The 13,152-nt window shown below is 60.0% G+C and overlaps 2 protein-coding genes across 8 annotated transcripts in view; one reads left to right on the forward strand and one right to left on the reverse strand.

The window, feature by feature from the left end:
- Positions 1-6,548, reverse strand: part of FLII (FLII actin remodeling protein) — a 14,276-nt gene extending 7,728 nt beyond the window's left edge. For 2 of the 4 annotated variants that reach the window (XM_023191733.1, XM_023191731.1), the window contains exons 1-10: positions 6,300-6,548; positions 4,577-4,687; positions 4,191-4,262; positions 2,855-2,935; positions 2,440-2,525; positions 2,191-2,352; positions 1,749-1,852; positions 1,213-1,388; positions 970-1,127; positions 146-230 (exon numbers count right to left, since the gene is read on the reverse strand). In XM_023191733.1, the coding sequence (XP_023047501.1) occupies positions 146-230; positions 970-1,127; positions 1,213-1,388; positions 1,749-1,852; positions 2,191-2,352; positions 2,440-2,525; positions 2,855-2,935; positions 4,191-4,262; positions 4,577-4,687; positions 6,300-6,362 (1,098 nt within the window). In that variant the 5' untranslated portion in view covers positions 6,363-6,548. The remainder of the gene's footprint in view (positions 1-145; positions 231-969; positions 1,128-1,212; positions 1,389-1,748; positions 1,853-2,190; positions 2,353-2,439; positions 2,526-2,854; positions 2,936-4,190; positions 4,263-4,576; positions 4,688-6,299) is intronic. The other 2 variants (XM_023191734.2, XM_023191735.1) reach the window with 2 other exon arrangements.
- A 1,341-nt stretch (positions 6,549-7,889) lies between these two features.
- On the forward strand, positions 7,890-13,152 carry MIEF2 (mitochondrial elongation factor 2). 4 transcript variants are annotated; one of them, XM_023191747.1, is made up of 5 exons: positions 7,914-8,087; positions 8,854-9,077; positions 10,078-10,231; positions 10,451-10,613; positions 11,082-13,152. In XM_023191747.1, exons 2-5 carry the CDS (start codon positions 9,064-9,066, stop codon positions 12,134-12,136), a joined length of 1,386 nt encoding a protein of 461 aa, XP_023047515.1. In that variant the 5' UTR covers positions 7,914-8,087; positions 8,854-9,063; the 3' UTR covers positions 12,137-13,152. The 4 variants fall into 4 exon arrangements, with proteins under 4 accessions (XP_023047517.1, XP_023047515.1, XP_023047516.1 ...); XM_023191748.1 differs by having other exon boundaries at positions 8,923-9,077; XM_023191749.1 differs by lacking the exon at positions 8,854-9,077 and having other exon boundaries at positions 7,890-8,087.

The raw sequence follows: 13,152 nt of genomic DNA on the forward strand, positions 1-13,152 counted from the left end.
CTGGATGCAGGGAGCTGGCCCACCTTCTCCCCACGGGCACCCTGGCACTGGCCACACCCCTCAGGAGGCCTCTGCTGGGACCCCCTTGCTCCAGGGCACACCCCTTGCTCATTTCTCTTGAGCCCTCTAAGCCAGCATGCCTGACCTCGATCTCCATCAGGAAATGGATGGCTTCTGGGAGGGTCACCAGGCGGTTCTTGTTCAGGACAAGTTTCCTCAGCTTTGGGCACCTGTGAAGACAGGGCCGGCCAGGGCCTCAGGGAGGTGATGGACAAGGGGAAGTGGGCAAGAAAACCCCTAGTCCCGGGCAGGGGAGGCAGGTAGGGTCAGAGGACCAGGCAGGGTCTCTATTCTCTGCCTGAAGGACTTCTCTGAGCCAAGAGACCATGTTATGGGCACTGTGACCTCCAGAAGGGGAGGGAAGCAACACTGCGTTCCCACCGCATGTGGCCGTGTCCCTAACAGTGCCCTCCCAAGGGTGCTCTCAGGAGCTCAAGTTGGGAATGGCTGGCATGGGACTGTGGTCTTCATCCACAAAGGTGAATTAACCGGTTCGGGCGCGGTGGCTCAAATCTATAATCCCAGCACTTTGGGAAGCTGAGGCAGGCGGATCATTTGAGGACAGGCGTTCAAGACCAGCCTGGCCAACATGGTGAAACCCCATCTCTACTAAAAATACAAAAATTAGCTGGGCGTGGTGGCACACGCCTGTAATCCCAGCTACTCAGGAGGCTGAGGCAGGAGATTCGCTTGAACCCAGGGCTTGGAGGCTGCTGTGAGCCGAGATTGCACCACTACATTCCAGCCTGGGCAACAGAGAGAGACTCTGTCTCAAAAAAAAAAAAAAAAAAAAAAATTAACCCATCTTCATTTTGTCTGCCTTGCACTGACCACAGGGTGGGCTCTGACTACGATCCTGGGGTTCTCTGTGCTGGGAGCGCCCCTGCTAGCCCCAGCCCTGCCCAGCACCTGCAGAGACTTTCAGGGATCAGCTCCAGGTTGTTGTTGGCAGCCATGAACTCCTCCAGGTTGGTGAGCTTGCCAATGCCCGAGGGTAGCCCATCAAAGTCCAGCTTGTTGGAGTTCAGATACAGCTTCTTCAGCTTGCTCAGCTTGCAAATGGCTGACTGGACGGGGAATGGGCAGGGGTGGGAGGTCAGGGCCAGGCTCACTGCCTCCCTCCCATCCCCCTACCGAGGGTCTCTGACGCACGGGCAGTGAGGTGAGCTGATTTCGGGACAGGTTCAGAGTCTCCACGTGCACCCACTGGTCTATGCACAGGGACAGCTCTGTGATCTGGTTGCTGCTGAGGTTGAGCCGGCGCAGGCTGGGGAGGGTGTACAGACACTCAGGCACCCGCGTCAGGTCGTTGCAGGACAGGTCCACATCTGGGGTGCAGGGTGGGGTGCATCAGCTGGGGCCCATACAGCAGGTGCCAGGGCAGCCAGCCCTAGTGTGAACCCCAACTCTGCCACCTCTAAGCTGCGTGGCCTTAGGCAAATGACGACTGCTGTGCGCCCAAGTTTCTCCATTTGGACAAACTCCCTCACACAGGGCTTGGGAGGGGTGTCTGGGCATAAAGTCAGTGTTAAGGCATCATCATAATCGCAGAAGTCACTGTAACATAACTGCAGCTTCTTCCCTCTGGGCATTGGTCTGAGGAGCAGGGTTCAACCCCCTTCACCCATAAGGAAGCAAGAGGGCCCAGAGGGGGCCACAGCTCAGAGGGGCTCCTGGGGCTGCCTGACCTGCGAGGTTGCTCAGACCCTCAAGGCTGGTGGGGAGGTTACTCTGGGTGCGCTGGGTGCTCCGCAGGTGCAGGGTCTGCAGGGCGGTCATCGCTGGGAGCTGCCTGCCAGGGTGATGTGAGTGGTCAGGACCAGGGCTCACCGAGGGGGTGTCAAGGGTGGGGCTTGGCAGGGCAGGACCAAGAGCACAGGGCCCTGAGGGTAGGTGTGAGGTCACATCTGGCTGAAGGGACAAGCCCAAGGGTGGTTGCAGGGCGTGTAAGCAGGAAGACAGGACTGAGAGGTGGACATGATACTTAGGAGGTTGGAGGCTGAGGGGTGCTGCCTGCATGGAGGGATGGCTGGGCCCAGTGGAGAAGGGCTGGGGCCCTGGGAAGTTAAGGGGCCAGGCCAGACTCCTCAGGGTGGCTTCTGCAGGAGTGCGGCCCGAGGGGGCGCCCACCGGAGCTGTGCATGCAGCAGGGGGTTCCCATTGAGCACGAGCGTCTGCAGGTGCACCAGGCGGCGCATCTGCGGGGGCAGGCTCTCCAGGCGGTTCTCGCTGAGGTCCAGGTACAGCAGGTCGGTTAGGTTGATGAAGAGCTGGTTGGGGATGGTGTCGATACTACGGGTGGGGAGCAGGAGCCACCGAAGTCAGCACCGCCCACCCTTCCAAGGCCCACCTGCCCCCTGCCCCCGGCTGGCCTGGCACCTGTTGTGGCTGAGGTTCAGCACCAGCATGTTCTTGGCATTCTCCAGCTCCCGCGGGCACTCTGTCAGCTGGTTGTGGCTCAAGTCCTGGGTAGAAGGGGCAAGACCCAGGTGAGGGAAGTCTCCACCCTGCCAGGCTTCTGCCAAGCTTGGGGATCAGGCCAGGGCACTGAGTTGGGTGTGGGGGTAGATGAGGGGGTTTCAGGGCCAAAGGGAAACAGTCAGGGACTTGGGAGGAAGAGTGCCTGGGTTAGGGATCTGACTCCAAAAGTGACCTCAGGCAAGGTACTATCCACTCCAAGACTCAGTTTTCCCATCTGCAAAATGGGATGACAATGGCCCCAGGGACTTTTATAGTGAGTGGGGATTGAATGGTCCGGCTAGCATAGGGGCTAGATGAGTGGGTAGCCACTGACCAGGACTGAGAGGTCATCTAGCTTGAAGATGTCATCGGGGACTCCGGAATTCTTCAGACAGTTGGCTCGGGCCACGATGGCCTGGGAATAAACCATAAGAGTCTATGATTCCTGGCTTCCACTCCCAGGAAGGAACAGAGAATCTAGAGAGGGACACTTCCTCAGGGAGCTCACTAGAGGCCAGGCCTTAGGACTCTCTTACCTCTGGCCTTTGATCAAATGGCCCCATTCTCTTAGAGGGCTCTTACTAGCCTCCCAGTGAACTCCTATTCACACCTCAAAGCCCAGCTCAAATGTGCCCCAGCCCAGCACAGGGCCCTCAGGGAATCTTTTCTGTTCAAACAATTTCTCTTCTTCTTCATTCCAGAAGGTAAGATAGGGGTGAGGGCTGAGTCAGGGTTTTCAGAACACACGGAGAGAACCGGAAATCAGCATCTGGACTGAGAGGAAGTCTGCTTTCTCTCCCTAACTTAAGGCTGACACCTCCTTACACCTTACAGATATGCAGAAAGCTTGAGCATGAGAGGGAACAGGGCCAGAGAATGGTGCTGTGACTGCAAGTGACAACGGGAGTCACCGGAGCTGCCCCACCACTTCTCCAGTCCGAATGCCTGCGTGGCACCTGCTGCTGCTTCCCCCCGAGGTCACTGCTGCCCCTCCCAACCACTGCACTTGCAGATGAGACGCAGAAAGTAGAAGGGATTTGTACAAGGTCACATCGCCAGGAAGTGGCAAAGCCCAGCTTTGAACTCAGAGAGTCCAAGTCAGAAGCTGTGCCCTAAACATCTCCAGGGTTCTGACTTCAGATGGGAATGGCCCTTGTTGAGGCCTACAGGGTCTGGCCAATGGCCTGATGCTCTGGGACGTTCAAGTCTTGGGTAGAAGGTACACGGTGCTCCTGGCCAAACCCTACTCAACCCCAGCTCTAACACTGCCTGGCTCTGTGACCTGGGGCAAGTAATCTGCCTTGGTGGCCAAGTTTCTCTTCCGCAATATTAGTGGAGGGTTACAGCATATGAAAAAATCCTAACAGAATAATGAGAACATGGCTCACCCTGTATTGGTTATTATTACTATAGTTATTGTCCATAATGGCTGGTAAGATTTTGGATTTATCTTTTTCCCGAGGGAATTCTCTGATCCACATGGGTTACTTTACGCAGGGCACTGCTGTAACCTCTAACAAGGGGGCCCCTCTTGTGACACCTGAGCCTCTGAGCCTGACACGGAGGTGGGCAGAGATGCTGGCCCAGCCTGGTGTGTGGCCCAGGCTTTGTGTCCCTGGCCAGACCCTGGTCCCGACCCCAAGCCCAGTGGCCTCCCGGCCAGCACTCACGCGCAGTGACGGCAGGCTGGACAGTTCCCCGTGAAGCGTGGTCAGGTTGTTGTGGCTCACAGACAAGTGTTCCTGGGCCGGAATGGGGAGCACAGGCTCAGCACGGTGGATGGGGTGTCCAGAGTCCCCGCCTGCCTCCACAACTCTGCACCATCCAGGAAGGCCTCAGCCATGCTGGCCCAATTCCCCCTGCAGCCTCCCTCCCTCACAGACCCGGCCTCTTCTTGCATACCTCCCTGGACAGCGTGCCCACTCCCTTTCTTCCAGCTGTGCTCATAGCTGTCGGTGTTCTTCCTCTCTCTGGAGAAGTTGTTTGCCTTCTCCACGGGCTCTGCCCATCTGGCTTATCCACAGGGACCCTCCCCTGCCTGCCCAAAGCCCCTTACCAGCTTCTGCAGGGCAGCCAGTTCCTCGGGCAGGTAGCAGAGGCCAGTGCGGTTCAGCTTCAGCCATCGAAGGCTGGTCATGGCCTTGACATTCTCAGGGAAGTAGCCGCCCTGGGGGAAGGATGTCAAGGTGAAGCACGGAGCCCCCGCTCACCACCTTCTATGGCTCCTCCAGCCCATGGGAGCCTTTGGGGAGCCACAGAACCAATTCTCACCAGCTGTGAGAACACAGACAAGTCATTTCATCGTTGTACCTCAATTTCTTCACCCATAGAATGGGACCAATAAGAGCCCCCCTGTGACAAAAGTGTTGGCCTAAGGTTTGTCTGTCCTACTGGATTCTGGGCCCCAGGAGGGCCAGGACAAAAATGGCTTGTTTCAGGTTGAGAGCCCAGCACCCGGCACTGTGGTTAGCTCTGCTCAAATTCCTTCACCCAGCATTCCACACTCTGACTGGAGGCCTGGGCTGGGGGATTCCCCCCTCCAAACCTTTGCAAAGGCCCCACCCGTACCCTCACCCTGCCATCAGCACACAGGCGATTCACACAGCCAGGGCCAAACTCTTGCTTGCGGAGACCGTGGCTCCCCACCCTGCAGGGCAGGGCCGCATCACTGCACTCCCCCAGTGTGTGAATACCCGCCTTGGCACCCAGCCCTTGTGGCACCAAGTCTGGGGCAGCACGTGCCTTTAGTGCCCGCGACTGGTATTCCTTTTCCCCTAGGGCCACATTCCCAGCTGGTGACTCAGACTCTCCCAGTTCAGCAAAGAGGAACGGAGACCCCAGGTTAGGGTGGTGGGGATGGGGTCAGGGAAAAGTGGTGTGGCCACTTGTACTTGGGGTCAAACGTGTGTACACATGCAGGTAAATGCAGGAAAAACCTGCGTTTTCGTCCTCAGCCCCAGACTGACAACCCAGGCAGACCCTGCCAGTCACCCACCCTGAAGGTGAGGCTGACCCTCCAGCCAGCTCTTCCCTCCTCTCTTTCTCTGCTTCCCCTATGGTGCGGCAATGCCTGTCTCATTCCTGAGTCCTGGAACCACCTCCCGCCCCACCCATTGGCTACAGAGAGCTGGGCTCCGTCATTTTCCCTCTCAGGACAGCAGCTGCTCAGACAACTGCCCCCCAGCACCTGGCACAGCCGCCTGACACACTCTCCACACCAACAAATCTCACTACACCCCTTGCATCCAAGGAGGCGACTTTTAAGCCCCTTCACCGGCTGAGAAAGCCAGGGCTCTGAGAGGGGAAGTGATCTGAGAGGCCCAGGATCACACAGGATGGCGGGTGGCGGTGGCGGGGAGAGGGCAGTGATGAGTCGGCTCCACACCCGCCCTTGGGCTGCCAGGCCGCCATCCCTGAGTCAAGGCCTGGCTTGGGCGTGTGACCTCTGGCGGGCGGGGAGGCTCGCCCGACCCCCAGGCCACCGTCCGGCCCAGACGGATAACACGGACGCGGGGTGGGGGCTCCTGGCCGGGTCCCCGGAGGGACTCCGAGCCCAAGCGTCCGTCCTGGGCCTGCCCGGCCTCGGTCTCCCCGTACAGGCACCGGGCGGAGGCCTCGGAGGTCCATTCTTAGCCAGGGGAGAGCCCCACCCCCGCCCCGGCCGCAGTCCCGGGGACGCGCAGGGCCTGGAGCCGGGCGGGACAGGAAGCGGAGGCCAAGCGGGCCGGGCGGAAGAGAAGGCCTGCAGGTAGGCCCGGCACGCGCCCGGTCCAGCTCACCTTGAAGTCGTTGCCGCTGAGGTCCACGCCACGCACGAACGGCAGCACCCCGGTGGCCTCCATGGCGCCCCTCTCGCTGCCGGGCCGGGCAGGGCTAAGGAGGGCCGGGGCGGGGGCGGTGCGGGGAGACACGGGCTGGGCCACCGCCGGCCCCGCCCCTTTAACCCGCCCGCGCCCGTCGCTTTCTGCCGGGAAGTGTAGGCTTTAGGCCTCTTAGGGCCTCAGTTTCCCCGTCTGTTCGAAGGCTGCGGTGGCATCAAGGAGTGCTGGGCGTCTCCTGTGCAGGAGCTGGAGGCTTCCACCATCTCCAGGCTTAAGTCCCAGCGTCTCAGGGCAGGGGCCGTAACGGCCGCTGGCCAGGCACCGTCCCCTGTACTGCTGCAGCACATGAAGCTGGCCCTGACCTAGGAGAGATTCTAAACCCCGGCCCCGGGTCGCAGGGGCCCAGGAAGTGCCTGTACTTGGCTGACCAGTGGTAGTGAGACACCTGGGTCCTCGGGTCCTAGCTCTCCAGCTTCTGGACTTAGTTTCCTCGTGTGTTGTTTTTATTTTGTTGAGACAGGGTCTTCTTGCTCTGCCGCCCGGGCTGGAGTGCAGTGGTGTGATCATGGCTCACTGCAGCCTCGAACTCCTGGGCTCAGCCTCCCGATTAGCTGGGACTATAGGCGCAGACCACCACACCTGGCTAAATTTATTTTTATTTTTTGTAGACACGGGGGTCTTGCTACATTGCCCAGGCCGGTCTTGATCTCCTGGCCTCACGTGATCCTCCGGTCTCAGCTTCTCAGAGTGCTGGGATGACAGGCGTGAGCCACCACGCCCTACCCAGTTTCCTCATTTGTAAAATGCTTCCTAAGGTTGTCATCATAAGCAAATGAACAAAGAATGCACGTGTAGCCCGCAGCATACAGCAGGCGCATGAGTGGCAGGTTATTATTCCGTTTTGTTTTGTGTGCCAGGTTTATTATTCCCACTTAGTGTCAGCACCACTCTGCTCGTGCCCCCCTACAAAGGGAGGCTCCAGAAGAGAAGCATCCGTCTTGGTCCCCGCTGTTCACAGGGGGCTCGCCTTGGCTGACACATAGCAGGACCCCGATAAATGAGCCACAGCTGTTACATGCCCAGCCATCCTTCATAGGGGAGGAGGGGGTCTAGTGTCCCCATTTTACAGGAGAAAAACAGACCCAGGTGGAGAATGGCCCACATAAGCTCGCACGGAGCAGGTGGCAGGGGTAGGCGCTTTCGCCACACTGTGCCTCGCAGGCCCACAGGTAAGAACGAGGCCACCAAGACACTCTCTCGCAGAGGTGCTCTAACAGGTTGGATGTGCCGGGCCTCTAGCCATGTGCAGCCTCTCTACCTGGCTCCCGGAAGGAACGGGGGCCCAGACAACTTTTTCCAAACCGGTGGCTCACATTGCAACGCACAGACTTCCTGGAGGGCTGCCTATCACATCACCTGGTCGCAGGCTCGGAATGCAGCCCTGCACCTTTAAATCCGGACTGCGTCAGGGAGTCCCGCCCCGAAGGGAGAGCATCTGTCGGCTGGGGGGCGGGGCCTGCCCTTCATTGGCTGAGCCGCGCAGTATTTTGGCACTTGTGCTGCGGACTCGAGCGCTCCGATTGGACTTAGGGACTGCTTGTCTGCGTGCTGCGAAGTCCGCGGCCGCCCCCGGGGACCTCGACGTCAGGTTCCGTGGTCCTTCACGTTCCAGTCCCAGGCTGGTCCAAGCTCAGGGGCCGTGGTCCCGCGGCCTCCTCCGGTTGTTGTGCGGAAGCTGCTACGCAGGTACAGCTGGAGCGCGGCGGGGCGGCTTCCAGGGGCACCGGGCTCAGGGCTTGGCGCGCGACGGAACGCAGATCGGGGGCGTGGCCCGTGGTCACGGCTGGGGAAGGCGGGGAGGGGACCTTTGGGGGACCAAGGGCCGCGTTCGAATCCCAGCCCAGCCCCCTTTCCCTCTCGGTCTCTTGGTTTCCCTGCGAACGGGGCGTCACTCGTCCACCTAGGGCTGCTGCTGGGGCCTGCTCCGCCTGGGCCCACGGCAGGCGCGTTTGGCGGAGGAGGGAAGGCCAAACGGCCTCTAGGGCCTCGTTGGGCAAACTCGGGTTGTTTTCAGCCACCCGTGCCCTCTCCTGCTTCCTGGAGCTGGAAGGCTGTGGGCTGAGGCCTGTGCGACCCCGCCAGTGGTGGGGCTGAGTCCCAATTTAGACAGGTTGGGAGTATTTAAAGCGTTTTACAGTTTGCAAAGTAGATTCCTGGTCTCTCTGAGGGTGGGTGGCAGTATTGATTCCCGAGTCACGGATGAGGAGACTGAAACCGGCCTTGGGGCCATGGCGGGTCACCCGGTTGGCCTGGGATCTCCCCAGAGACCGTCTTATTTTTAGTCTAGGGCGAATAGGCGGGTGTACGGGGCTGAGTCACACAGCACTTCGGGCTTCAGCTACTCCAGGCATCTGGTCACCTGGCAACTGGGCCCCTGGCACCGATACTCTGGCAGGGCAGGTAGAAGTCCTTGGTGCCCGGGCAGGCTGTGACCTCATGGTCATCTGCTCAGGCCTCCCTGGGAGAATTTTGCCTGGTGTCTAACTGATGTCCGAAGGTCACAGCCCAGCTCATCTCCCAGGGCCTGAGGGCAGTGTCCCCCTCGCAGAACGTGAGGAACGTGGACTGGGCCCTAGGAGATCTTTGCCTCCACTTCCCAAGTGCTGGGCCCCACCCAGCCACACACTTCAAGCCTGCCCACATCTGCCCCTCACTGCTGCGTATGCCATCTTACAGGTGAGCAAACAGGCTGGGGCCCAGGCCCTCATCTTCCTTTCTCTGTTGCTTGGCCTTCCGGCAGCTGAGAAGCATCACCCACCACTACCTACACATTGTCCCAAGACTGCGAGGCCCAGGGAGCCCTCTGGACAGAGGCACTGGGCAGCCCTTTCTGCCCTGCCAAATGGGCTTCAACCCTGAGAAGCACATCTGCATTGGCCTGCCTGGGCAGCTCGGGCTGTCTCACTCTGCCTGTGCTCTGACTTGGTAGCTCTGCCTCTTGGGGCTACCCTGTCAAGATTTGGAGGGTGACTGGTTCCAGTGGTCCCCCAGACTGGCTGGGGCCCCAAATTGTTGGTCTTCTCTGGACTTTGGGCTCTTCTGAAGAGGTTATCAGAGAGGGCTGCCGTGCCCTCTGGTTAGGGACCTTCAGATGAGGCTGCTGCTGAGGACCTGGCCACCTGGCACAGGGAGAATCCATCAGACTGTGGGTGATGAGAGTCTGGAGGCCTTGCAGTCGTGGGTTGGAGACCTCACCACTCACTTGTGAGCTGGCAGCCTGTGGCTCTGTAACACAGCGATGGGGATGATGACACCCTGGTGATGTCAGAGGTCCTGGAGGGTGGGCTCTAGGGAGAGCGGCCTCTTCCTATACCTGCACAAGCCTCAGGGCCTTTGCAAGCTTCTTTCCAGGGAGTGGGTTGTTTGCAGCTTTAGGGGAAGGGGCTTGGCAGCTCCCTCATCTCATCGTGAGAGATGGGGGCTTGGGGCCCCAAAACCCAAGTTCATATCCCATCCCTGCCCTTTCTTAGGTACTTTACATGGTTTCCCAGGACCTCAGTGTCCTCCCCTGTGGATGGGTGGCCCCTTTCTCTTGAGAAATTCTCAGAAAGCCCCCCTTATGGGCTGAGCTCTCTTACCCAGCATAAGGACAGCCAGAGCACCTGTCCACAGCAGCCCCTCTCCCAGCCTGGCCACCTGCACCTGAGCTGCCCCTTCACCCCTGGCTCTCTTACAGGCAGACCATGGCAGAGTTCTCCCAGAAACGGGGGAAGCGGCATGGCGACGAGGGGCTGGGCAGCATGGTGGACTTCCTCCTGGCCAATGCCCGCCTAGTGCTGGGCGTGGGCGGGGCTGCTGTGCTGGGCATTGCCACCCTGGCCGTGAAGCGGGTAAGGCCAGGTGGGCAGGTCATGCCTGGGGCTCCTACAGGAGGACAACAGGGTTGGGCTTTTCAGAGGGGCCCTGGGGAGGGGTGGGGACTGCCCAAGGCCTTCATGGGAGCCCAGGGCACCTGCTTCTCCACCCTGCATCCTGGTTTCCTTTGCCCCTGGGCTTTGCTATGGCTGCCCAGACTTCATATACACTGATCTGTGTGACTCTGCCTGCAGTTCATTGACAGGGCCACTAGCCCGCGGGATGAGGATGACACCAAGGGAGACAGCTGGAAGGAACTGAGCCTGCTCAAGGCCACACCACACCTGCAGCCCCGGCCTCCACCTGCTGCCCTCAGCCAGCCAGTGTTGCCCTTGGCCCCCTCGCCCTCTGCCCCAGGTGAGTGGCCCTCCTCCCCCTCTGTTGGTGTCACATTCGAGAGACACAGCCCAGGCTTTGCCCTGACTGACTGTGTGGCCCTGTGCGAGTCCCTGCTTCTCTCTGGGTTGTGGGCTCCTCAGACATTTAACGGGGGTGGTGTTTCTTTGCCCTGCTCCTGGAGCAAAGTGGCAGTGTTGTGATGGTGGGGAGCCTTAGATGGGGAAACTGAGGCCCAGAGGGGCGTGACTACCTACCTACTCTGCATGAAGCTGTTTTAGCCGTAGGGCCAGGGTGTTGGACTCTGGGACAATGAGAACTCGTCACCAAGCGCTCACTATATGTGAGGACCTGAACTGAGTGCCTTCTCAGGTGCCATTGCAGGTGAGGAAAGTGAGGCCCTGGGACGTCACACAGCTAGTTGTCGGTGGTGTTTTCTTAACTAATCACAGGCTGTTCCGACATGTTCCCCGCCCCTTCACTCTGCAGAGGGGCCTGCAGAAACTGATCCTGAGGTGACACCACAGCTCAGCTCCCCAGCACCACTGTGTCTGACACTGCAGGAGAGGCTGCTGGCCTTTGAGCGGGACCGTGTGACCATCCCAGCAGCCCAGGTGGCTTTGGCCAAACAGCTGGCTGGCGACATTGCCCTGGAGCTGCAGGCCTACTTTCGGAGCAAGTTCCCGGAACTGCCCTTTGGGGCATTTGTGCCTGGGGGGCCGCTGTATGATGGGCTGCAGGCAGGGGCCGCGGACCATGTGCGTCTCCTGGTGCCACTGGTGCTGGAGCCGGGCCTATGGAGCCTGGTGCCGGGCGTGGACACTGTGGCGAGGGACCCTCGCTGCTGGGCCGTGCGCAGGACTCAGCTTGAGTTCTGCCCCCGCGGGAGCAGCCCCTGGGACCGCTTCCTGGTCGGGGGCTACCTCTCTTCCCGCATCCTGCTGGAGCTACTCCGCAAGGCGCTGGCTGCCTCTGTCAACTGGCCGGCCATTGGCAGCCTTCTTGGGTGCCTGATCTGGCCCAGCATGGCCTCAGAGGAGCTGCTGCTCGAGGTGCAGCACGAGCGCCTGGAGCTCACCGTGGCTGTGCTTGTGGCAGTCCCTGGGGCCGATGCTGACGACCGCCTCCTCTTGGCCTGGCCTCTGGAGGGGCTGGCGGGGAACCTCTGGCTGCAGGACCTGTATCCAGTGGAGGCTGCAAGGCTGCGAGCCCTGGACGACCATGACGCTGGGACTCGCCGGCGGCTGCTGCTGCTGCTGTGTGCTGTCTGCCGTGGCTGCTCGGCCCTGGGGCATCTGGGCCGGGGTCACCTGACCCAGGTGGTCCTGCGTCTGGGGGAGGACAATGTGGACTGGACGGAGGCGGCCTTGGGTGAGCGCTTCCTGCAAGCCCTGGAACTGCTCATTGGCAGCCTGGAGCAGGCCAGCCTGCCCTGCCACTTCAACCCCAGTGTGAACCTCTTCAGCAGCTTACGTGAGGAGGAGATTGACGACATTGGCTATGCGCTGTACAGTGGCCTACAGGAGCCTGAGGGGCTGCTCTAGGTGGGTGGGAACGGGTGCCTGGCATGTTTTCTAATGCTGGGAAGCTGCGCCCACCTCCCTTCCGGGGATTCGAATAGTGGTTTTTCTCTAGCTTTTAGCCAGAACAAGAGAGGGTACATTACTTAAACCCAGGGCATCGGGATGTACTTGGGCTATGGTGGCCGTAAACCCTGAGCCCAGAGAGCTTGGGTCACTGTCACCTGAGTACGGCTGGGCTGGCTCAGGCAGCTTGGAGTGCCAGCCATTTCTGCAAGCACCTTTTCAGCCCTTGGGGCCAACCCCAGGACCTTGGCTGTGTCCGTCACCAGCAACCAATCCACCGACAGAATGTGGTTTCTGCCATCCTGGGCAGAAGCTGAAGGCCAACTTCACATTTCTGCTGAGAAGGCGACTTACCGCCTTCTCCGGCTCCAGCTCCAGGCGTTTTGAGGCCTCTGGTGCCTGGTGGTAGGTATGGTGTGTTTGTTCTGTCCCCCGGGGGCTGGAGTCACCTGGTGCCCCTGAATGACAGCTTTTTGGCTGTTAAAGGATGGCGTTTTCCTGCTGTTTTCTGTGCGTTTAGTTTTTTTGTGTTCTTGAGCCCTGGAGCAGGAGCTCAGTGTGACTTGCTACCCACCTGATACCTCAGGGCAAGGCCCTTTATCCCTCCAGCCAGGTGAGTGTTTTCTTCGAGCAGCTGAGGGCCCTGGCGGAGCCGAGGCTCTGTGCTGCGCCCCCAGCCCACAGCTGGGGCATATCACTGGAGCTGTTCCAGGCCCCACTGGAGAGCAGAGGGCCTGATCCCCCACCAGAGAGGTCCAGTGTGCAGAGCCGGCCTCCCAGTGTGCCAAAATGAACTGCTCTCAGCCGATGGCTGTATTCTGACTTTGAAGCCTGTTAGAGGTAGCAGGGGGGCTAGAGGAGGGAGATTCCACCTCCCTTCCCAAGTGACCCTCCTCCTGCCTCTGGTATCCTTCCTGCTGAAACGAAGCTCTGCTTCGAAGAGGTGAACAAGAATAAAAATTCTAACACGTATA

Source organism: Piliocolobus tephrosceles, chromosome 16 (genome assembly GCF_002776525.5).
Source record: "Piliocolobus tephrosceles isolate RC106 chromosome 16, ASM277652v3, whole genome shotgun sequence".
Lineage (NCBI taxonomy): Eukaryota > Metazoa > Chordata > Mammalia > Primates > Cercopithecidae > Piliocolobus > Piliocolobus tephrosceles.